The 25563-nt window shown below is 39.9% G+C and overlaps 3 protein-coding genes across 10 annotated transcripts in view; 1 reads left to right on the forward strand and 2 right to left on the reverse strand.

Moving 5' to 3' along the window:
- Positions 1-2155: 2155 nt before the first annotated feature.
- TEX30 (testis expressed 30) lies at positions 2156-10415 on the reverse strand. Its single transcript, XM_033105142.1, is given in 6 exon segments — positions 2156-3208; positions 3905-4110; positions 4626-4677; positions 5433-5663; positions 9456-9547; positions 9550-10415. Coding segments are annotated over 6 exon segments (1029 nt in total). The 5' UTR covers positions 9824-10415; the 3' UTR covers positions 2156-3034.
- A 657-nt stretch (positions 10416-11072) lies between these two features.
- Positions 11073-23698, reverse strand: POGLUT2 (protein O-glucosyltransferase 2). Of its 3 annotated transcripts, XM_033105091.1 has the most exons (10): positions 23187-23698; positions 21747-21952; positions 20183-20388; positions 19920-19997; positions 17378-17550; positions 17019-17256; positions 15027-15236; positions 14245-14334; positions 12988-13095; positions 11073-11314 (listed from the first exon to the last, which is right to left on the reverse strand). In XM_033105091.1, exons 1-10 carry the CDS (start codon positions 23366-23368, stop codon positions 11297-11299), a joined length of 1509 nt encoding a protein of 502 aa, XP_032960982.1. In that variant the 5' UTR covers positions 23369-23698; the 3' UTR covers positions 11073-11296. The 3 variants fall into 3 exon arrangements, with proteins under 3 accessions (XP_032960982.1, XP_032960981.1, XP_032960984.1); XM_033105090.1 differs by lacking the exon at positions 11073-11314 and having other exon boundaries at positions 11322-13095; positions 23187-23696; XM_033105093.1 differs by lacking the exons at positions 11073-11314; positions 12988-13095 and adding an exon at positions 14702-14781 and having other exon boundaries at positions 14320-14334; positions 23187-23697.
- A 167-nt stretch (positions 23699-23865) lies between these two features.
- The window catches only part of LOC117021754 (basic immunoglobulin-like variable motif-containing protein), a 58115-nt gene continuing 56417 nt past the window's right edge, over positions 23866-25563 (forward strand). Inside the window, exon 1 of one of the 6 annotated variants that reach the window (XM_033105088.1) lies at positions 23866-24001. The gene's annotated coding sequence lies outside the window, so the exon portion shown is untranslated. Of the gene's footprint in view, positions 24002-24110; positions 24229-24297; positions 24431-25076; positions 25412-25563 lie in introns of those variants that run through there. The other 5 variants (XM_033105086.1, XM_033105084.1, XM_033105085.1 and 2 more) reach the window with 5 other exon arrangements.

The raw sequence follows: 25563 nt of genomic DNA on the forward strand, positions 1-25563 counted from the left end.
TATGTGAAATCGATTGATATCTCATTCTGAAGTTGATTTTGGATGCCCCCAAAAACAAAAAGGTGACCATAACCACACGCAATACTTTGTGAGAAAATTTCCAGTGCTGCTCAGTGTCTTATCAAGGGCAGCAGTGATTGCTCTGGGCCTAAGTAAAGGGACGTACGTGTCATAATGGGTGTTTCAGTGAGCTCATATCAACTTACTTTAGCAATAATGGAAGTTCATTTGTGAGACATGTATGGTGCTGTAAGTCCTTTTTTTAATTAAAAATTTTTTAAATAATCTCTTATTAATTTCACAAAAAGAAACACAATTCTATGAACAATCCCTTAGCATAGTTGGATTATCACTGCTTTGTAATTCAAAAAATGTAGAACAAATTTGAACTGGACATAACCATTTCCTATTTCCACCAGGAATAGTATATTTATGCTTCTTTGTATGCAGGGAAATATGAATGTAAAGTTGTCAGATTCAGAAAACTAGCTGTCTCAGTTTAATTTGAATTTCAGATAAACACCAAATAATTTTTTAGTATAAATGTCCCATTGTTACTGTATAGGACATATGATACAGCTTGTCTCTAAAGGCCTGCCTGATTATTTTTTTCCCTTAAAATACAACACCTCATTTTATATTTCTTTCTGCTAGATGGATATGTTGGCAATGTTCTTCTTCAACAATCTACTGTTATGCTGAAAACCAAAGTTAGATTTTGCAATGGTCTGCTGAATTTCCTTTTCCCCGTCTCTGGTGATTCCAAGGAGTAGCTACTTGTTCTGATGCTTGCTGACGTCAGAACTAGGGTGGGGCAGAGCCAGGTTTAAGTCCTGCTCACTTTCCTTTGTAGTCTACAGAGTAGTTTCGTCACAAGTAGGCAAGAGTCTGGACTGCTAATGAAAACGTGAACGCTACCTTGGATTTAGAGTACTTTCCCTTGAAAGATGTAATTAATTAATACTTCTTCAGTTATTCAAGGTGGATTGAGAAAAAAATATTATCTTTAAACCAGAGTTAATGGTTCAGGCCTCTCCAGTCACGTAAGTTTGAGTGCAAGGGCGATTTATGGTACTCTTACTTTCCCTGAGTATTGAACAATGAGATCAAAGACACATCCTGAGTGTCAGTCTTCCAGTCTACTGGACCACAGCCTACATGTAGTTATGATCTTGATTTAGGTTTAACTGTGATTATGGAGTTTGTATTTGCAAAGAATAGGCTTCCAGGATGCACGGTAGGCACTAATTAGATCTAGAAAAAACTTCAGCAATTCTTCTGGATATGTCTAGGGTAAAGTACACCCTCCTCTCTGACCCCCCACCTACATACACAGGCGGGGAATTTATTCTGCTGTTTTCCTATAAAATTTAATGCAGCTGGCAAAATGCTCAATTTCTCTTGCCTTATGGCAGACATTCTCTAATTCATTTAATGTTTACCTTAAAGGAGATTCAGTGTTTTAACATTTTACTCTCTAGTTCCTTAGATCTTTCAGGGCTTTATGGCACTGAATTAGTCTACCACTGATTAGCTCTTATAAGAACTGAAAAGTCTGTATAACACACCTGTTGACAGTTGTTTGCAGAGGTGAAGAGTATCCTCTCCAGCGCTTTGTCATGTTTGTTACTTATGTACTTGGCTACTAATAAAAGTATACAATTACCTAGTTTTCAGCATAGACGTGTCTGTCCTTTGCACTAGGAACCTCTTATACCAATCTCAAGTGAGCATTAAAAGTAAGTGCTAAGCTAAAGCTTTAAAAATCACGAAGACAAAAAACAATGAACACTAGAGAAATCCCATTACTAACAGTAATATAGACACTAAAAGAAAACACTCAAAAAAATTCTATTGAAGTTTTAAAAAATCTATTACTTTTACCAATATCACATTCTTTGAACTATTTGGACATTTTGAACTAGGTTTTTTTCCTTTATGTATCAGAAAAAATAATAGGTGTATAAACAGCAATACAAACCCGGGATTGCTCATTGGTGAAAAACTCTTCTGTAAATATCTTAGTTCAACACAACAAATATTTATTGAATAATGAAGGCATGGCACTGAATAGTAACTAAAAAGTGCTTTATGGATACAGAATGAGTAAAAACTATTCCCTGACTTGAAGGAGTATATAATTTAAGTGGTATGGAGCAAATATGTCAATAACAATGAGAAGGCAGAGTGCGCTTAACAATGAAGAGGAAAATACTATGTGGGTGTGAAGGATACTTGGTTAGGGTAATACAAAGAAAGCTACAAAGAAAAATAGAATTTAAGGGCCTTAAAAGATGAGGAGGATTTGGTAACAGGCAAAGACTAACAAAGAAGAAAGTTTCAGGAAGAAGAGACAGACTTGTTCCATAACTCTGCGTAGTCCACGGTAGCTGGAGTATTGTATATTGATTCAGAGCATAGGGGAAATGAGACTAAAATGTTGACGAGGCCTATTGTGGAGAACCTTGAACAAAGGGCTTTTACCTTAATAGTCACCTTTGGAGATCCACCAATAGTTTTTGAGTTGGAGGTATCAATTGGTTTATTGAAGCAAGAAGACAATAAAAAGGAAACTCAATTAGGCTACTGCAATTATACAGATGAGAACTGATGAGGGCCTGAATTAGTGACTAAATTTTACTATAGTAAAACAAGTGTTGTTTTCCTTTATTAAAGATGACTCCTGGAACACTAGAGTACTTTCTCAGTTGCACCGCAATAAGACAAAAATTACACTGTAACAAAATTCCAAAGTTTATTTTTTTTCAAAACTTAACTATATTAATGAAAATAAATTATATTTAGACCATCTTCAATATTCGTGCATCATCTTTATAGAACTATGCTTTATGCTTTCAAAAGACATGTTGTAAAAGACGTCCATTTCACAATTAAAACATGTATTAAAAATCAGGGAACACTAAAGAACATTAAATTAGTCAGAAATATATCTCATAATGCTGAGATTTATGCTGTTCTTTATCAAATTAACTATATTTGTATTCAAAATAACATGGCTTTTAACTAAAGACAATTATTTCTTGTTCATTTCAGTGATTTCCTGGATCCAATACAAAATCTGTGTATTTATTTCTTTGAAAACATCATTTGTTGACCGTCCTTTTACTGCCATGGAATGATTTGCCTTGTCAATCCAGTGGATTTTATTAGGAGCTTGCATTTTCTGTGCCACTTTCTCCAACAAGTTCTAAAGGGAAAAAAAAAAAAAAGGATACTAGACTAATGCTCTACTAATGTCCAATAAACATCCTCTCTCCCCAGTCCCACCAATACTAACATCCATTCACTAAATATTCATTAAATGCCTATTCTACAAACAACTTTTGAAGCAATGGAATGTGCAAGAAAATGTTCACAGAAGAGGCAGGCAGTCCACATCTCTCAGATACAGCCATACTACAGAACAAATTTTCATTATTGATGATAAAAATTAAGTAAACTGGAGAAAAAAATTCTTCTAAAACTATTTTTCCCAAGGAAATTATATGCTCTGGGAAATACACTAATATTTACTAATAGGTACAAGTCACTAATTTTTTTCTCAAGAGTCAATTTTATAAAAAACTAAAACATCTGCTTGAATGTTGAAATGATAAATCTAATGTACAGTCTGGTAATCCCCAGATCACAAGATTCCGATTAATCCTTCATTTCCCAATAAGAGTAAATCTATTTACCTGCTCTCTTTCCAGAGATGAATTTTGTCATTATGCTTATATTTTTAGTTTTTTCCAAAGCAATTGGGTAGCTAACACACAAAACTAGCATTAGTCAAATCAGCATCTTTTTAAAGACTGAATGCTACAGGTTCCCAAGATATTCTTTTTTCCCTGTCTTTTATTCGTTCTCTCTCATTCACACAAATAATCAAGTTGTGATTCACCTTTTCACACATTTCATCTGCTGAGCCTGACACAAATAGTACAGGGTATTTTATACGAAAGAGATCTTCATCTCTAAGTTTATGCTGCTGCTTTGGATGGTGCAGTGGATAAGAAATACAAATGAGACCTCGAACAAAATCATCATCATCATCTGGCTCAATATGACACATTACAGAAGCAGCTGCTCTTGAGCCCATTGAACGACCTAAAACCAATTAAAATTAAGTTCAGTTTGAAGTATAAACATTCACATAAAGTAATAGTGATAATGTGGCAAATTAGATTCATTTACTGTTCATCATATTTGTATATCGACAAGTTACTTTACTCCACAAGGTGGCAATTAACAAGTTCCAATACCCATAATAGACACCTACAGTCTTGTGAAGTAATACGAAAGAAACCTAAGTCAATTTTCTTTTTTCGAAAAGGAATTATTTTTCTGAAGGATCATGAGGACAATCCTTGTGAAGGGACTGAGAGAGGGTGAACCAGGGATATAAATAAAAGAAGTCTTTGGGTTACAATACATATGACGTTTAAATTTGCTTTCTTTAAATATGTAAAGTACCTTGATGTTATACAAGGAAATGACTTAATAAAACAAAAAATATCCTTAAATTAGCTTCTCGTCATCAATAAATTTTAGTTTTCAATTACCTGTTCCTATACTACTAGTAGCAGATTTAAAAACAAGTCTTCACAAGTATTGCACCTTACCTCCAAGGAAAACACCGGCAAGTTTGTATTCTCCTGAGGTCTTTAGGTAACTCTAGAAAAGTCAACCAAAAATTTATCAATTCTCCTATAAAATACTCCACTGGAAAATCAACATTTATTTCTCATCATTGCTGAAATGTAGGAAAATCTTTGCAAAGACAACCACAAAATCTTAAGGGATTCTTCTTGAAAGAGCTAACCAGTTCTTTGCTTTTCTGGTCATGACTTCACTATCAAATCATATGTTGGGTAATACAGACAAATATGGGAGCAAAAAATCACTTCACCTGTCTAAAAAATTCAAGTACTAAAATATTTTTAAAGAACAAATTACACTACAAAAAAAAAAAAAAAAGGCCAGTAAAAGATTCCAACTAATACAAAACTTGATACTACTTTTACTCACATCTAATTTAGAGCTCTGAAAAACTTAGCAAGCTTGAAGTAATTGGGATTTAAAGAAATTTCAGATTTGCTTTATCCATGGATTTTACAGTTTCTAAATAACATATATAGAAATCCAAGCTATAATTGTATATTAATACTAAGCAAAATATCCAGAACTATATTCTAAAGTTACATAATTCCAATAAGAAAATTATATCATAAATGGCTTCCTTGGCAGTATCATGGAGGAACATTTATGTTGTGAGCATTCATTTCCATGGAAACATCATGTACTGCTGAATTTCTAAGAATACTCATTAAAAGATTTTTAAATTAAATGACTTCTAACATTTGTCTTAAATTTATTATGAATTTTAAAACAGAATTCTGTTATAAGTAAATATAAAGAAATTTTCTTACCAAAACTGATTTATATGCCTTAATTCTATGTACAATATTAAGGCCTTTACAGGTAAATCTCAGGCAAAAAAACCCATGAGATGCAAGATGGGATGCCAGTGACATCAAATGAGGAAGATTCATATCTCCTGATGCTCCATGTGTAAGAATTATTCCATATTTTAAGTTCTTGTTAGGTACCAAACAAACAGCATCTAGTAACTTATTTCCAAAAGGTATTTTTAATTTAACCTGGAATTCAAGAGAATAAAGGGATCAAAAATTACTTCCTTGCCTATTCAGACAACTGAATAGCTATATATCTGTTCTGCAAGGCCCATGAATCAAGTCATGGCCTCCAAATAAAAAGCAGTGACATTAATAATGGATAATATTTAAGAAGTACTTATGTGTCAGGTACTATTATACGTTCTTTATATGTATTAACTCAATTAACCTTCCTAATAATTCTATGAAGCAAATACTATTATCTCCATTTTATAGATGAGAAAACTGCGGCACAGTAGGTTAAATAACATGTCAAAAGTTATATAGCAACTAGCTAGGATTCAAACTTGGGCTTCATTCTTACTCTTAACCACTAATGCTATATTTGTCTCTCATAGTACAAGCTGAAAATAAGAAAATTACTCTGGAGTCATGTAACTACAAAAAAAAAAAAACCCACAAAAAAACAAAAAACTCTCAAGATGCAGAACGTATGAAAATATGTATTACCTCTGTATGATTCATTTTCACTGTTGAATAACAAACTTAAAGTGCATTACATCTGAGAAGCAAAGGACATCTCCCTGAAAAGAAGATTGTTGTGAAAGATGGGTTGGCAGACATGGATATGATATAAGAACTATGAATGAACATATTCAGTAGCTTAAATAAACACATTCAGAACTACTTCTCTAAACTAATATCTTTACATGTGCATTATTTTATCAATTATTTTCAAGGTTCCTATGGGCACTCAAAATAGGTTACAGGGCGAGATGTGGGGCTGGCAGATGTCACATAAAGTCAATGTGATACCTTAATATGGAAACCTTAAGAAAATCCTTATCTAAGTAGGATGTTGTATGTTGACACATACATACATAATTTTTTTCTATGCATCTTTATTCTCAACCAACTACATTTAACTTAATTTCACAGCATCTTTCTATTACCCCATTTCCTTCATCATTATTGTTCTCAAGTCTTCCTTCCACCATGCAATAGGAGTATACAATCACACCCTTTGTCATGTGACTCTGCAGAGCCTCTTAGTAGGAGGAGTGTACACTGCCACCCTATTGACTTTGGATATGGCTATGGGACTTGCTTTAACTAATGGAATATACATAAAAGTTTCAGTGTGCCACTTATGAACAGAGGCATGGCAAATTTACAGAGGCCCTTTTGAACTCTCACCCTCAGCCATGAGAAAAGCATGCTGCAGATATTTTTGTTTTTTCAGCCTGGGCCCCAGTATTAAGACACATGGAGCAGACATGAACACAACACTAAAGTATGGAGTCCAGTCAAAATCTAAATGATTGAAGGATCATGAAATGTTGACCTGAAGAACCAAGAGCATGAAATGTAAGTCACTGAGATTTTGTTATTCAGCATTCCTTAATACTGTAAGAAATCTTTTATTGTTCAGGATATTGTCAACATCAGGATCTCCATCATTCATCTGTTTTTCCCATTAGCATTCTATTCATTCATTGAATAGATAACATGATTCAAAGTTCAAAAGCCACCAAAAATATACAGTGAAAAGTCTCCCGTAGTCCATTTTTGCCTTGCCACCCAGATCTCTTGTCCAAAGGCACCATTAATACCTGCTTCTTGCATATCTTTCCAGATATTTTATAATATATATATGTGTATATATACACATACACACACACACACATACACATCCCTCCTTTTTCTTTGTATAAACTGGTGATTTTTCTGACCCTTTCCCCCCACTTAACATGTATGTTGGTGATTGCGCTTTTCTTTATACAATGAGACTTTTTTTTATGGCTGCAGACTATTCCAAGGAAGGATTGATCATAGTTTATTTCACCATCTATTAATGAACACAGAGACTGTTTCCAATCTTTTGCTAAAACAGTTTTGCAACAAGTGGCCTTGTACTTACATCATTTTCAAATGTGTATAGACATATCTATAAGATAAATTCCTAGGAAAGGACTTGTTGTGCCAAAGGATACTCGTATTCACTTGTGATAAATTTTTTAAGGAATACATTTCATTTTTCAATGAGCAATATATGCACAAGGTACATTTTAAAAGAACAAACTGTAAATAGATAAGTCTCCTCAGATTCTTTCCCTTCCTATAAGCAACCACTGTGATCAGCTTACTGCGTATGTTTCCTTCTGTGTGTATGTGTGTGTAGAATTCTCTTATTAGAGTCTGAAGGGTATTAGTCTGGCTGCAGAAGTTCTGGGATTTGAGTGGGAGGAGGATGAAGGACTTCAGCTTCAGTGTCCATTTTCATAAATGTAGCCCTATAAATAACTGTAACTGGGGTCACCCGTTTCAAAGACTCTTTTTTAAGTTCTCAAGAGAATAACAGCCTCTAGTCTTCTAATGGGAGAAAGGCAGTCACCTACCAGGGTGAAATAGGGAAGGAGATCTAGATATCTAATTATTCATTCCTCAAATAGATTTCACCTAAGTCATCTTTATTGAAGCCCTCCACGTCCATCCTTAGCACCATTACCTTCATTGCCAGTTCCCAAAGGGTCCAGTGCTGCTGCTTGCTGTGCATTTTGAAGATTCGGTGGTTTACATAGAATTGTTGCACAGTATTCCCTGCTGCTGGCTCAGAATTAAGCTAAGATTTGCTAAAGACATTTGCTTTCAAGTGCCCAATATTTTATTGCTATAGTTTCCTTCCAATTCTCTCCATTCCTGTGGGTTTGTATCTTTTAAAAACTCCCTTTAGTATAATTTTAGTGAGATTCCAGGAGGGAGTAAAATTAGATACATGTATTCAATTCACTATCCTTAACCCAGAATGCTCTAAAATTCCTCAATGACTTGGGTTTTCGTTTGTTTTCAGGAAAACTCTTCTCCTTCCAGACTTCATGATGAACAGTCTGTTCTTCACAACTGGTGTACAAGTTGCGGACTACTGGGGAAACACTCAAATCGTTCCTACATATAACCCTACGGCAACCTGCTCTAGGAGTCGAGGTTATAATCTCTGGCTTTGGATTCCGACAGAGCAGGGTTTAAAACCTGGCTCGGCCTGAATACCTTCATCTGCAAATGGAGAAAACGCCACCAACTCAGAAATGCTGATGATCAGGCGATAACCTCTATACTGTAGTAGGGTCCCCACGTCAGCATTCGGGAGTGATATTTATGATTACTAATACTCCGGATGCCATAAGCGATCACATCAGATGCTGAAGGATCAAACTGTCCAACCACTGTCACTTTCAATTAGAAAAATGTTTCTGAATTATCTATTACTTAGACAGCAGTATGCTGGAAATCATGGGGCAAACAGAAACGTCAGGAGTTCAGTCTCCCAGGGTGGTGGATAATCTGGCCCGGGTCAGCAACACCAAACCCTAGAGTAAAATTGCGAAGCGGGGTCTCTCAGAAGTTCGGGATTCAAAAGCAGCTGAGAAACCGCTTATTCACTCAGACGACGCGCGTGCGCCAGGGCTGTGCGGTGGCCGTCCTGAGGACCCGGGGCGACCGCTCAGAGCTCGGAGGCTGTTTCGAGCCGGCCGCCTGTGACAGGCTCTTGGGACCCGGGCTGGACCTGTTCAGCTTTCGTTACCCTCACCTTCCCCACAGTCTGGCCTCCTAATTACCCAGGTGGACGAAGCCCCAGCGGCGGGTGCCCGTGAGCACTGAACTTACACCGAACGCCTCAGGAAGCCGACCAACTGCCCAAGAGGCGACGGCCGGCCGGGAGCCCGAAATACTTTAGGCGGGGCCAGCAGGCACACTAGCAGGAGCTTGGGAGACCACTCCCCGCCTGGTAGCGCCAACCGCCGCCGCCGCACTTACCGGGGAAGGGAAAGTGGCCAGAAGCACCTAACCGCCCTCACTCCCTTCAGAGAGCAAACTATCACGCTCGAAGTGACCGCCTTGCCGTACAGCCAGAGCGTTCCGCTACCCCGCATGCGCGCGCAGGCCCCACCCCTGAGCGTGCTGGCCGGCGCGCAGGGCACGCTGGGGGCGGGAGTTTTCCTGCCACTGTCCACCGTGACAAGGCCGGGTCGGTGAGCAAACATGGATGGCAGACGAACAAACTCCAGTTGCTGCCTCGCTGCCAACTTGTTCCACTCTAGGCCCTTCCTCATCGCAGCCAGTCCATTCTCACAGTTGCACAGGTCAAAAAACGTGTGATCAACGCTGATTATTCTCTTTATCATACCTCACAATGAATCGTTCCCTTTGGTTCTATTTGCAAATACATATAGAATTCAACCAGTTCTCATTCCAGATCGGTCAGAGCCCCATCATCTTTGCCTGGATTACTGAAATAGTCTGCTAGGTGGTCCCTTGTTCCCTCCCCAATACAGTGGGCAATTGGACCCTGTTGAAATATAAACTCTTTGGCTCAAAATTTAGCCCATAATTAAAGGCCAAAGGCCTTACCAAGGTTTTATATAGTCGGTCCTCTTATTTCTTATCTTTCTATTTCCTATTATTTTCCTTGGCTCCTTCAGTTGTAGGCACCCAACTCCACCAGACATGGCCCCACTACAGGGTTTTTGTCCTGGCTGTTCCCTCTTCTTGGAGAGATCCCAGTGGCTGGCCCTACATGTCTTCACTCACATGTCATTTTCTCAGTGAGGCCTTCCCTAGTTACCTTATTACACTTCCTATCCTTCTACCCTAGTCACCTAATATAATATGAAGTGTCTTTTTCTCCTCATGGCACTGTAAACTCCCCATGAAGGCAGGGATTTTGTTGTTTACCTTGAATCTCCTGTGCATGGACTAATGCCTGATAAGTCAATATTTCTTGAATGAATGAATCTTCCCCAAGCCCAAAGCAGTTGGTAACTGCCCACTTTACTGTCACAGCACATGAAAGGAAACGCAATCCAGAAAACCACTCGCTATTTATCTCAATCGTTTTCCTGAATTACAAATCTGAACACTTTTTGTCTCTTAATTTTCTAGCTATGTTTTTAAAAACAACCTTATTTACATGCCATAAAATCCACTCTAAGAGTACAGTCCGATTTTCAGTAAATTTACAGTCAGCTGCACTGGATGATGGGGGATTCCTGTTCAAAGTACTTAGAAGGGTTCTTGCTGTAACTGGATTTTGTAAGTGCACGGAAGGGCCTAGAAGGTTCAGGAGTCTGACTAAAGTTTGTCAAGCAAAGAATCTTTGTTAGTAGTTACATGGGAGTTTTCTTATAATTATTTTTAAACTGCAGATACATATTTATGTATTTCTCTATATAAGAAAAAATCCACAGAAATTAAAAACATTTCTAACAGACTACTTAACTGGAAGATGGAATGTAAAGGACCAGAAAAAGGACTGCTTATTTGAGCCAAACTGATGACATATGCAAGGGAGCTAGATCTCAAATGCTCCCCCAGACTCCCTCTCTTTTTATTGCTCCATGGTCCAAACACAGCTAATAACTAGCATAACACAGGCCTTTAAAATAAAAATGGTTTTATTATAAAATTCTAAACATGTGCTTTACAGGACAGTCATGGGAATACTGCATAATAAGAAGAAACATATCTTCATGACCCAGACAATCACATAGCAGATTTTATATTGTTCATGGAATTAATATTTAAAAAAAAAACATTCTTTTTTTCAGTTAAGAAGAGTCTTCAGAGCACCATTATTTGAAGGGAAGGTATTTTGCATATCAGAGTTCATCTTTGGTCTGCAATTAAGAAGCAAAATATTTAGAGCCATCAAGAAGTCATCTATGAGTCAGGAAGATTTACTTTAATCTATTAATTGTTTTCCCCTAAAGATGAAAGAAGGAAAAAAAAAAGGCAAGTTACTGCTAGAGACTTGTAGGATCTAGGATTATTTTTGGAATCACCTAACGGTAGAGTTACATTGTGTTTTATAGGGCTACTGATGTGGAACCCGAACATCTAAGGGTCTGTGTTTCTGTAAAGGGCCTTGTGTTATGAATGGTATCAGGGAGGGGCTATGGTAGACAATGAGGAAGAAATAAACAAAGCTGTCATTCTAGCTCCTAACTTCTACAAATCAGTGGAATCATTTGTCATCCCTTGAAATCACTTAGACAAAGATAAAAAATAAAAAGAGGAGTGGAGAAAGGAAGCTGCCCAGTTTCATTTGGAGCCCAAAGAAGCATTCTGATAGCAAATCATGAACTTTATGAGAGGGTACCTTTCAGTTCTGGCAATTTGTTTCGTCACTGGCTTTAACTATTTTATGGCACTGCAGCACTGACAGGGGTTCAGGTTGATATGTTCCACTTTTGAGGGCTAGTTTGTAGCAAATGAGTTCATAAAACAAAACAAAGCAAAAACAAAACAACCAACCAAAACTCTAATTTGTAGCATGTGCTGTTGTCAGGGTATAAAAACTCCCATCAGGCGGATTCCAAGCTACCAAAATTTAACAACTATGCAAAATTTTAAAATATTTAACAGTCAGTGAGTTTGTATGAGCCGGTTCCATCATACCACTGGGCCTATGGTTACCTTGTTCCTTTTAAAACCCCTTGAGAGGCAGACATAATAATTGCAAAATCTGCCTTCTCATTTTTGGTTATAATACCACAATTTTGAGTTTATCTATTCAGAGACATGATGCTGCTTAAAAAATGTCAAGCCAGCACATTATATATGTAATCAAAATATATATAAAATCACAATTTTATACAATATACGTTCCTACAAACGGAAAACAATTATAATGAAAACAATCGTCTCCTGCTGCACTGTCTTCATACACAACCATACACACAATCTGAAGAGGAGGGATTGGTTTTTGGTCCTTGCTTTGCTGTAATCCAGATAGATAAGTCTGAACTAAGTTCTCCTTTGGGCTCAGTTTTGTTAACTGAGGTACTTACTGGATGTGCCTCTAAGTTCCTTTTTAGCCTGACAAGTCCATATGTGAATCTGCCTTTTACAAACAAAATCAGTACAGAGTGGTATATCAACAGAGATTGCTTTTCAATGAATAATCTGTTAACACGAACGATAATGGTTACATATTTTTTCATCTCTGAATTGGAATGATAAACTTTGCCAAATCTATCTCACAGGGAGATGACGCTATTATATTAGATGATGCATGTGAAAATATTTTTTAAACATTAAATAGCTATTCAAATGCCATGTGACTGAATTCTCACATTAAAAAGGCTTTCCTCTACTTTGCCAGAAACTCTTCTCACTTAATTGAATCTTAGCGCCCTTTTTTTGCCTTATTATCTCCTGTTCTGTCTCTCATAGAATGAAGGTTCCAGGAGAAACTCAACTAGTTTTTCCCTGACTGAATGACTAAAGGAATGAATGAGAACGTGGATCAAAGTTAGTTCTTACTCTGACATTGGCCAGTTGTGGTTACCTTTTTCCTAAGGCATGTGCAAGGAAAGAGGTCATCCTCCGTCTGTGGTTCTACCCTCTTCATGCCCTCTCGGATTTGGGGCTCACTCTCTTGTAAATTGGCATATTCCTACATAGGCAACAATACGAAAATATTCCTTATATAATGCTTAAAGTACAATGACTAAATTAGACTTGTTAGAATTTGCTAGAATATGGTCCATGTAACTCACGTGTTAAGATACAACATGCAAAGTCCTCCATATTCCTTTGAAACACCTAACAACAGAGCTTCTGAGAGGCAGCTGTTCTTTGCACCCTGATCATCTATTTCTAAGGGATCTCTGCTTATCCATCCTTCCTTTACATGACTTGTATTTATTTAGTTGTTATTCCCTTTTGCCTTGCAGTGAAAATAATTACATGATCTTCCCTAGACTGAGAATGTGAGGACAGAAACTTATTTCTGCCTTATCCACCATGGCTTGCACAGTGCCAGTAACCATCTTCTTTCATTATGTGCTCCCTTTGTGCCAGGCTCTGGGCTAGGTGTGGATGCTCTGGGATATGTGAGTTGAATGAATGAACATTACCATGTAGAGCTTTTGGAATTTAGATAGTGAATCCTTCCTGCTCCTCCAGTTTACAGACTTCACCCTCTCTATCCCTTTACCACTCCCTAGGAAAGGTTATAAAGGGGAAGGGGCCAGTGCAGACCAGGACAAAACCCAACATCTTTTTGTAGCAGAGCTTAATACATGGGGCTCAATATCTGCAATTCTGAGATTTTAAAAAAGTTTAATTTAGATCTAGTACTATTACTAGCAAATTACTTGTTCACTATTGCATTTAGGGATTTCAATCCCTAAATGCTTAGGTCCATGAAAACAATTTCCAAGATAAGTCATGGATCAGCACAATAGTTATAAACATACCTTACAAAATGTAGACAAAGAAATGGTAAGGCAGCAGCAATATTGTACTAAGAGAAAATATATGTATAGTAACTTTGCAAAATCAGATGCCAATTTCTTAACTACTCACCACACAGTTCTAACATTAATACATTTCCCTTAATGTTACTGCATTCTCCATTAGCTAATCTTTGGTTTTCTACTATTTTTATTGTTATTAAATATTTGTCCCTGATTTTTGCCTACAGTGGTGTACATTTATCTCCTTATATTAATATACTTTTAAAAATTGTTAAGTGAAATATTATTTGCTACTAACATAACCAATTACAAGTTGTGTGTCTATTTTCTTAGAAAATACTGACCTGGAAAAGTTTAAAATAGTAACAGAATATGTCATCACCCATGAGATTATTTCTTGCAAATTCTTGTCCTGTTTGTGCTATCTTCTTTGCCTAAGGGAACAATAAAAAATCATTTAATGAAACATATTTTTTCACATGCAGACATAGGACAACGGATCTTCAGAGTACATTTTAGAGGGACAGTAGTCGGAAAAACATATTTGGGGTAGTCTTTTGTGAAACATTTAACAGGGTATGTTTGTTTGAATTAAAGGGAGGTTTTCAGGACTTGAAAGTTTGAGAAGTCATATTAGACTGTCTAGAATTAAGCCTCTTTTGGAGAACAGGTACACATTAAATGAAGTAACAATGGCCTTGTAAAGTAAATGCAGGATGAAGCTTAATGCATTGCCTTAAAAATTTTCAGCAATTAGTTCAAAGTTTATGTCATGTAATCTCTCATTTTAATCCACAGTACCTCCTCCTTCCAGGCTGGCTATTTTAATTTTCACGTTCCTAGTAGCAGTGAGGGCGTGCTTGAGGCTCAGATCTACCTGACTGAAAGAGAGAGCATAGTCAAGGCCAAGGTTTAGCTTTTTTGTTTCATGAGCAGACTGGACAGTTAATCCAAGTCGCAATGCCTGTGTTCATCCTGAAGGCAACTGTGCTATCCATGGGGAGGTGGCTTCCCATTTGCAGGTACGAGTCTACATCTGAAGGCTTTCTGAGCATCCTGAATGATTTCCAGGCACAAGACATTTAAAATGAGCCCATGATACTGGGGTACAGGAGACTGACCTTACCTCTTCATCGTGATCTTTTGCCCATTTAAGTTTTTCTAGGAGATCGCTCAGGTTGCTTTTAACGGGAATGTAGTGTTTCCAGGGCTGCAGCTCATTATAAAAGTGTTCATAGTAGATGGAGTCCTGCTTCAGCACAACACTGTCGCCGACAAGAAGGTACGGCAGGCGATATGCCGCGACAGTGCCATCAATGTTTATTTGATACTTATGCTGTGAAACAGCAGTGAAGTGTAAGAATCTCCATTAAATTTCCTTTTTTTCTACTCTCTTTATTTCTCCTCCCCTTTCCACAAAAAAAGCCTCACTGTCCTCAGATACAAACAAGCCAGATTTTGCTCTCCACTTTCACCATTTAGGAAGTGCTATCATGTAACATGCTGGCCTAGAGTAAAAGGCTTACTTTGATCTCTCCTAACTTTCACAAAGGGGCCGGCCACAAGTTTGATGTTGAAGCAGCCAGTAAAATAATAAAACTGTTGTCCTCAGGCTACAACCTAAGGAAAGATAGATTTATGGTGACTTTGTAATCCCTCTACTACTTTACTGGCCACATGTGAACACCTGATGATGGCACATTCTATGCCATGTTAACCATATATTTAAACATCAAATGGCCACGCTCAAGTCTTAAGGAAATTAACAATGTTTGAGACAAATACATCTATGAATAAAATTATATCACTGTGGTGATCAATAGTCTTTAGTTGTAGCAAATTCAACAGGGAGGAATAAAGCAAAGGCATGACTGAACACCCTCTTGAAGAGGGATGGTTGGCATCAGCTCTCTTTGGTTTTATCCATTTCTTTAAAAAAATCTTTGCGATACGCATATGGAAACACTGACGATTGAACTCTGGAATTCCTTAGGGGTTCCTGTTGCCATGTACAGGTGCCCATCAAAAAAACCCCACAAAAACAAAACAACTTAGCCATATACAGCATAGAGCTCGCTAATCACTTGCCTTCCCACCTATAGGACGGGTGACTACCTCTTGCTTACCTTTCTCCCCACCACATGGGACTTCAAAAACTATTCCGTGGTATAGAGAACAGGGCAGTGTCCTACTGCATGAAAAGTGGAGTTCTTAGGAAAAGGATCACTCCCCGGGAAACGTGAGCAATCCACATTCTAGATATAGAAAGAGCTCCCTAATCCCCAGAATTCCCAAGCAGACCTTTTGGATGGATTTCACTTCATATCCCCACCAGAAGGCCTGATAAGAGACACCTGGTTTATATTTCCCTTTGTCTATTGTCATGCTATGGCTCTGGGGAGAAGTACTTGTAAAATTACTTACATGTATTTATTAAATAAAAAAAAGGTTTTGGAGCTGAAATGCGCTTGAGGGTCAACTGGGGAAAAAATTATAGCTCTCTGCTGGCCCCAAGTTCCCTGATGTATTTAATGCCAGGGGTTGGGTAATGAGTACAGACCCAGGTTGCAAACGAGTCCCGGGGGCCCCATGTCTTGGCAGTCACTAGGTTTTGTGCTCACCTCTCCTACCCCCTGTAATTTACAGGCCTCTATTTTCCTCTCCCAAATGAAGATACAGTCGACCCTTTAAAAACATGGGGGTTAGGGGTACTGACTCTCCCACTTCCCCAGTGCAGTCAAAACCCTGCATATAACTTTTGACTCCCCCAAAAGAGTTGTCCCTCGGTATCCAAAGGGTATTGGTTCCAGGATCCCCGCAGATTCCAAAATCTGCAGATGATCAAGTTCCTTATATAAAATGGCACAGATCAATGCACATAGTCAGCCCTCCACATCTGCGGATTCCAAACCTTGGATGACTATACCATTATACTGTTTTTGATCTGTAGTTGGTTGAATCCATGGATGTAAAACCTGGGGATATATAAATAGAAGGCTGACTCTATACCAAAAAAAAATCTGCCCATAAGTGGACCCATGCAGTTCAAACCCATGTTGTTCAAGGGTCAACTGTATTTGGAAAAATGAAAAAGGACTGGCCATGGATGATGTCATACCTTGAAGAAATCAAAAAATGAAATGTGTTTCACAATGGGACCATACAGGCTTTCATCATGTTTAAAGAAGAAAAAGTTGGTAAAGGCAGCATCTATGAGTTCTGGGTGTTTTCTGCTGAGTTTAACCAGCTCGAGTCTCTCTTTGCGGCTGTCTCGCCCTCTCCAGACAGCTGTGGAGTTTTTGCTTTCCCAGGGAGGACCCGTGTTAGCTTGCACAGACATCATATCCAGACTTACTCTGGAAGACAGAAAGTGCAACAGATTTTCCTCCCAAACCATCACATTGCAAAGGTTGTTGGGAAAGAACTCACCACGGAAAGAAAACCAAGGCTGTGGGTTATCTTTAACCCATCTCTCACCGGCCCATGGTTTCTAGAACAGAGTCAGTAAGGTCGTAGGTAGGCATCACGATATCCTTGGAATCTGTGGAGCCACACCAGGAAAAGATTGGATGGATGTGTGAACTGGATTTCTTTTTTTCCAAAGGCCAATCTCCCAAATTAACAAAAAATTCCACATCTGGCATCTTCACCTAGAAAAATGAAAGTAAAGAGAGTATTCATATTTTGCACTGGATGATGCCTTCTATTGATAAATGTGTTGGGAAAGGCAATCTCCTGCAGGCAGTATTTCATGGCCAAATAAGAATAGCCTAGGGGTGGCCGGATGGCTCAGTTGGTTAGAGTGCGTGCTCTAACAAGGTTGCTGGTTCAATTCACGCATGGGATGGTGGGCTGCGCTCCCCGCCCCCAACTGGATTGAAAACGTCGACGGTACTTGGAGCTGAGCTGCACCCTCCACAACTAAGATTGAAAGACAATGACTTGACACATTGTTCCCCTTCCTCAATAAAATCTTTAAAAAAAGAATAGTCTAGGGACTGGTACATTTCCTTACCAAGAGATAAAGAGCCCTCCTTCACTAGCTGGGTTTATCTCCTAGTGAGGGAATATACTTTTTCTGTTCTGGTTAAACACAGGCGTCAGTGGCCCTCAGGCATGCCCTCAGCTTGCTGTGTCTCACACCCCATAGGAAGGGGTCCGGGAGCTTCCACTGCAGCAGAAAGTGGGACGTGTGATTGGCTGTAGAGTGGACTGGCTGGCCCTGGGAGATGGACACATCGAAAGAGGCTGAGTCTTATGCACACTCCTCTGCTCTAAGTAAATGCTAGACCACGTAAGCCTGGTGGGCCTGTTGTCTATTCTTAGAAATCTGAAACCATGCACTGGTCTCTTTCCTGCGTGGCAGCACTTACTGGCCTTGTAACCTTGGCCACACTCATGTCATATTCTGTCTTGCAGTACAACCTGACCACCCAGTGAGCAAAGAAACACAATAAAAATTAGAAATTGTACCAAAGGAAAGGCCAAGCTTCAGGTAATGATAATTACCTTGATTTAAACAGTGGGGGGTAACTTTTCAGAATATTGTCATATGTGCAAGCATACTAGATTTCCTATCTAGGGTGCGCAAATGGGCCAATTGACTTGCTTCAATAGGGATGAAATGACCAAGGTCATCTCTGTCCTATTGCCAAGAGAGTCTAAGATGATCAAAGACAGAAAGAGAACTATTAGAAAATAACTACAACACACAGTACTTGGAACTCTTAACTCTAGTTCCTGGGTAATAAGCCAGATGCTTCTATTTAAAAAATACACCCCAGGTAGGTGATGGGACCAAGATTTGAACTTAGGAAGCCCAACACTGTAGCCAACACTAGTAACTTCCAAGCTAGACTGCCTCTACTGGCACACACAGGTTGAGAGAACCTGTTATATGTAGGCCTGGGAAAATGGGTGGGGTATTTGTAAAATAAGAGATATATTTTTTTAGGCAAGAACAGCACTGGTTAGTTTGAGAAGCATCCTGAGAAACTGGAGTCCTGAAGAATATTTTTATTGTCCCATGGACTGACATAGATGAGCAAGAAAAACTTGCTTGAGCTCTGGTGTCTTAGCTTAAAGAGGCAAAATACTAATGTTATATAACTACCCATGTTTAGAAATACTCACTGTAAATGCTTTGTAATCTTAAGAAAGGTACTATGATTTTCCATAAGTTAGCCAAGATATGCACACAGGTTATTCAATAAATAGCTAGTGAGCAATTAGTAAAAATGATGGTAGAGTTTTTCGTATCAGCCATTTTACTATCGCTGTCAAGAACTCCACTAGAATCCTGTTAAAGCACATTATACCAAGGAACAGGATTCAGAATATGACAAGTCTTCTTTGGGCTCAAAGTACCTGTAGTACCAAAATAATATTATTATAAGGCATTTTATTCTCTGAGGTATTGTTATGGGTTGAATGTGTCCTTCAAAAAGCTATGCTGAAGTCCTAAACCCCAGTATCTCAGAATGACCTTATTTGGAAATAGGGCTGTTGAAAAGATAATTAGTTAAGAGGAGATCATACTGGAGTAGGGTGGGTCCTTAATCCAACAGACTTGTGTCCTTGTTAGAAGAGGTGAAGACACAAAGACACACAGGGATAGCACCATGTGACGACGGAGACAAGAGACTGATACAACTGCAAGCCAGGGAATACCAAGGATTGCTGACCACCACCAGAAGTCAGGAAACGCCAAGGACGGCTTCTCCCCTCCAGGTTTCCGAGGGAGCACAGCCCTGCTGACACCTTGATGTGGGACTTCTAGTCTCCAAAACTGTGAAAGAATAAATTTCTGTGGTTTTAAGCCACCCAGTTTGTAGTACTTTGTTATACCAGCTCTAGTTAATTAATGTAGGTATCCCACATAACATAAAACTCCAGAATAGTATTTTAATAAAGCTTCAGAATAGAACACCCTTGATATTGTTCTTTTTATTTTGAAAAAAATATTTTGTACAACCTGGGCTTAAATTGTCTACTGTACATAAGAGAAAAAAATACTTACTTTTCTAGTCAAAGAAAGTAGTATGGCATCCATGAAAATTCTGAAACCTACATGTTCACCATGAGTCTTGATATAAACCTAAAAGAGAATTGAATGTTTATTACATGAGTCTAAAAGTACTGGCAGGCTTCACTGAAGTCAAGCTTATCATAATGACACTCACCATGATTTTTAATAAAGGTATGTTGCTAGGTATAGCCAAATGATCAAAACAAAACAAAAATCACTAATACAAACAAGTAAATCTCAATTATGAGTTGTACCTTGTTATCCTTCAAGGTATAGTGACACAAGCTCTGCCTTTGTCCAAATCTCTTTGGGATTTCTGTTGCAATCTTTTCTGGATTAACGGTAGGAAAATGTGCCAGATCTCTCTGAATCTGAGCAATGGTTTCTGGGCAGTTCATCTCCTGTAGCCAGGCTGCACTATCTTCCAAAGGACAGTCACAATTCTCATGGTAAACTGGCCCTAATTACACACAAGTAACAAATTACACAGTAGCAATTTCAACTCAGCATTTGAAACATGTAACAAATATCCATAATATGGCTTCATAAATTTTGCCTAGGTAACAGGAAGGGCATTTTGATATAAAAAATATTTTAAAAGAAACATTTTTTTATTACATTGGCGCATGATTTAGTAAGTCAGTATTTTGTTCTGATAGTTCTTCACAGTAGAGACTTTTTTCAGAGTCAGGCATGCTTTGCAGGAGTTCAAAAGAAAGCCAGTGGGTACTATATTGCTCACAGTGGCTATAATACTGCATGATTCTTTATGTTTTTTGTACTTAAGAATAACCAAACATTGGTAAAAGGATATCAGAGGAGTATACTTGTTTTATCAAAAAACAAAAGTGATATGAAATTACTATTTCAATGGTCTATTATACAAACAGGTTCTTAAAGTGTCTAAGGTATTTCCCTCAATGAGTAAATCATCATCAATAACAATACAAGTAAACAAAGGACCCCTACTATGTTTGTTCTTTTTTTAAAAGAATTATTTTAAAAAGGTAATCTTCAAAACAGTTCATTAATATTATAATGAATTAATTGTATGTGTATAGAAATAATACTAACAAAGCATAGCAGAATCTGAATTGAGATTTTACTCATTCCTTTCTATAATTCTCAGATTCCTACCTCACTCGTGCAATAGTTGACAATGGAATATTTTTATAAGGTTTCTCAGGTTATATTGTATCATGTGGTCCTGGTGGAATGTGGGAAAAGCACCTAGAAACTTTTTAAAACGTTTGCCTTTCTTGGAGGTGGGGAACAAGGAAGATTTGTGTCTCTGTATAATACACTGCTTTACCACTGTTTTAGGGTACTATCCCCACTGAAAGGGATGGATATGGCTCTAGGTAACAAAGCGTCTCTCATCCTATATAAGAAAACACCAGAGAATTTTTCTGGAAAAATACTATTGGAACGAAGACCAAAAAACAATAGTCAACTTCCTCCCTCAGCATTAAGCCCTCTCTCTTCCTGAAGTGATGAATTTCAATAACACTTATCAGTTAAGTCATATACCTCCAATTAAGAAAGTGTCATCTATGACCATATTTAGCTTGATTAATATTGCTAATGTTGTGTATTAAGAGAGAAAATTCTCTATTAATATGTTTCTTCCTCTTTAGCAAATTATAATTTCCATTCAAATCTTGCATTTCTCTCTAGGACTCTCAATTTATCTTTCGGGTCAGAAATCTCTCTTTTATTTTCTTTCAGTGAAAAAATATCATGCTAATTTGTTTTTGTCGATTGAATAACATGTATCATTGTATTCAAAGAGTTGTTTTAAAATATGTTCCAAGTTACCTTTTAAAATATATGGAGATTTGGCCACATGTTGACCTTGGAATTTAACTTCTACTTTCAGATTTTTGTAGCTTGCATACATTCTGTATCTTACTATAAAGGATCCATCCTTTCGGTCCAAAACCTGGACTCCAACTCTAGTGAACTGCTCCTCTGGTGCTGAGATTTTAATCTGGAACACCTTTTCACCTGGAGAAGATGTGAACCTGTGATGGGAAGAACAATCATATATAAAGATTATTTTAAGGAACAAATACACAAAGATTATGCTCTCCAGTCTGTGATCTTTACTATTCTCCTCCATGTGCCCTCTACCCCTGCCCCAACATATACTTGCTTCTTCTCTCTTATGCTTTTAGTACCAGAATATGATGGATCAGAGATTTTAAAAAAGATGATGACAATGGCCAAGATAACATAAAACAATTTCATTAGAAAATTGCAAGACAATAGATTCAGACTGCTGATCTATGTAAACATAGAACATATTTATGCATTCCATAAATAAGAATATAAAAATATTCTTATCAACCTACTACTTATTCCATGCCCATCACATCTAGAAATCTGTGATCAAATGGTGCCTTTAAAGATCTTTTGAAAAATCTCTCAATGATTCTTTTAAAAAATCAGTAGTATAAATCTTGCCCAGCCATGGACAAAAGCCAGTAGGTAGTCTATCATCCAAATGACACTATATAAAAGTATTTTTTGAGTGAGTATGCTTGCTATTAAGATTGTTAAGGTGGTATTTCGTTTCCCCAACTGTACTATTTATAACCTTCCTTTTCTTCGCTTTGGAAAATTTATTCCCAAGATTTTTTTCCCTACAAAATATACATGGTCAGCATCCACCAATAAATAAGACAATCGTTTCAGAAGTATGTGAATTCTAGAAATAAGTTTTGCATATAATTTCAATTGTTGAATTCAGTGGGATGAAATACACACATTCGTTGCAAACACATAGGAGCTTCATACTTTGATACTTTCCCTCTAAATTCTAGTTTCAAATAGTGCTTGATTTTTATTTTCTAGTTTCAAAGCACACACGCTTACCTGCAGTTGTCTACCTGGAAACAGTGCATGAAACAGGATGAAACCAAGTTTCTAACAACTGGATTTAAATTCTTTATAACAGCTTATGCAAAAGCAGTTTGAAGTCGTACTTCCAGCAAATACTGGGGCTTTGTCTTTTTAGTTATGGGTGGATCCCTATCAAAATAGCTAGAAGAGCTAATTCGCAATTATTTCTAAAGCTACAGAGAAAGATTGGTTGGGACGGGCAAAGACTATTACAACCAGATGTGGATAGCACCAAAATATCTGGAAGTTAAATTGCTGTGGAGAAACGAGTTCTTGGGCGGATAAAACTTGAAGGAAGAAACCAGTAAGTTTAACTGCATCCCAATATAGTTAAAGAGCTCTTTCTTGACTTACTTATCTCCTGACGTATCCACTGCCTGAATATAGAAATAGCGCGCGGGAAGGACAACAGCTGCTTTTAGCCCAGGTCCCCATATTTCGCTCTTCTCCGGGCTCAGTCGCCTCTCTTCGCCGATCTTGGCAAGTGCTGGAACTGGCCCCAGAAAGAAGCAGTAAAGCAGCAAAATGCTAAACATTTACAAGACGGACTATCCAAATGATCCACGTATAAATTAAGTGTGAGAGGTGGACGAAACGAGCCGCGGTTTGGGCAGGGGCACGCTGGCCGATTGCAGCAGCAAACACGGTTCCAAGAGGTGTTGCTTACTGTGCTGGGGAGGCGTGCTGGTCTCCACTTGCCCCAGAAAAATCACAACCCGAGCGCTGGTTTGTATAGCTGAAGGAAACCAGTCGTTCTGCCGAAATGGACAAGAATCACGCTGCTCCTCTTTCTCCGGACAATGATAAATTTGGGTTGCTCGTGCAACTGGAGCATCACTGGGGGCGAAACCGTCTCCGGTTCCAGACCAAGGTGCGAGGCGAGGCGATTGGCCTTGGGCGTCGGACCGGGCTGAGTAAGGCTTTCTGCAAGTGGATGCTGGAGTGGACATGCGTCCCAGAGCCAAAGCTTCCTGGGACATGTAGTTTGCGGCAGGACTAGCGGAAATCCTGCTCGGTTTTGGCATCTCTCACTCGTTTATTTACGTTGCTGTCACCGCTTTCAAAGAACAGATAAATAAATACTAGGTGCCCGATAGCAGGGCTGGCGGGAACTGGAGGCACAGCTAATATTTTTTTCCTAATTGTTACAATATCTTCCGCACGTGCAGGTATAAAACACAATGAAAGGAAGGTGTTAATGGTATCTGACGACTGGTGTCCGGCCACAGCCGTCCAGGGCGCTGTCTCCGTACGCTCCGATGGGACTGGTGTCGAGAGCCCCAGGGTAACCCAAGGAGTGTGTGGGGCCGCGAGCTGGATGCTGTGATCGGGGTCTGGGTTCCGCCGCCGAGTTTCGTCGCGGCACTTGTGACCCGACCCCTGGACAGGCTTGGAGGTACCTGGGGCTGTGGGCAGGGCCGAAGTGGCGGCCCGCAGCTGTGCCACCTGCAGTACGGGCCTTGCGCCAGGAACCCGGGCGCCGCGGGCCGGGCCTAGTGCGGCCCGCCTGCCTCAGGCACCCCCAACGCTGCCTAAGCTGCCAGGCGCCATGGCCGCTCCGGAGCCCTGCGGCAGTCCGAGTGGAGGCTACTGCGTCGGTAACCGTTCTTCCGGGGAAAAAGTGGGGTGAAGAGTTGGGCCGCAGGATGGAGGGAAGCACTAGGTAGACAAGGGACGAGTCCTCCCGGGAACAAAGCCTGATTTGGAGGCGCCCGCGCGGATTCTGGTGGCTACTGTCTGGCGCGCGTCTCCCGCCACGCTCACCAGGGCCCGGGTCTGGAGCGTGCAGTTGCCATCCCCTCGCCCCTGCACGTCAGCCCCGGGGCCAGGGCGGTCACCAGTAGGAGTCATGGTCAGCTCCGGAATCAGACTCGGAGCCTCCCTCCTTCCCTCCCTCTCTCGGACCTTGCCAGCTGCCCCGAAAACCCAGACGGGCCCGGTGGTTGCGCGACCAAAAGGGGCCTGCGCTGGGACCACGGCGGGGGTTTCCTTTTCTGTTTTATTATTTGCAATTGTCATTAGTAATGATATGTATTCGTGCATTCCAAAGCTCGAATCGGGGCTCCCTCTTCTCCGGGGGAAAACTGCCCGCTTTCCACTCGCCCAGGCGTCTTGAGCACCCCGGGCATCCCAGGGCTGCTTGGAGGAGGCCACCACGCCAGCCTCCGCCCACTCCCCCTAGCGGCCAACTCCAGCTTCCGGCCCGGGAGGGAGGACCGGGGGAGGGACCTGGGTGCCAGGCTGCGGGGAAGCAGCGGGACGCCGGGCCCTTGGGAAGGGCACGCGGGCCAGTGTGGCGGCCGGAGGGATACGGACAGTGGGTGCAGCTGTGCTCCTTCCTCTCGTCTGGCGCCGCTTTCGCACCGCACACACCGGCTCAGCACCGCAGGTGCTGGTCTGCGCTACTGCCTCCTCCATCCCGGAGGCCTCCAAGCCCGACGGTGTCGCGAGCTTCGCAGAAGAGTGCAATGGGAACTCCGCTCTCCTCCCCGGGAATTTAGGCTCGACACTAGCCGGTCCGCGGGAGGACCCTTGGTATTTACCCGAGGCCTGCGGCCTCTGCCGGGCGCGAGGCTCAGGTCTGATGGAGGAGGAGGCCCGGGGGGCGTTGGGAGGGGTCGGGGACGGACGGGGAGTGGGGGGTAAGGACCGAGACCAGACCCGCGGGGGCTTAGAGCATCTGGTCTGGCCCTCAGGCATTTCACCCTCAGTAAGTCACTTACCTGCTTCT

The sequence above is a fragment of the Rhinolophus ferrumequinum genome, chromosome 4 (genome assembly GCF_004115265.2).
Source record: "Rhinolophus ferrumequinum isolate MPI-CBG mRhiFer1 chromosome 4, mRhiFer1_v1.p, whole genome shotgun sequence".
Classification (NCBI taxonomy): Eukaryota; Metazoa; Chordata; class Mammalia; order Chiroptera; family Rhinolophidae; genus Rhinolophus; species Rhinolophus ferrumequinum.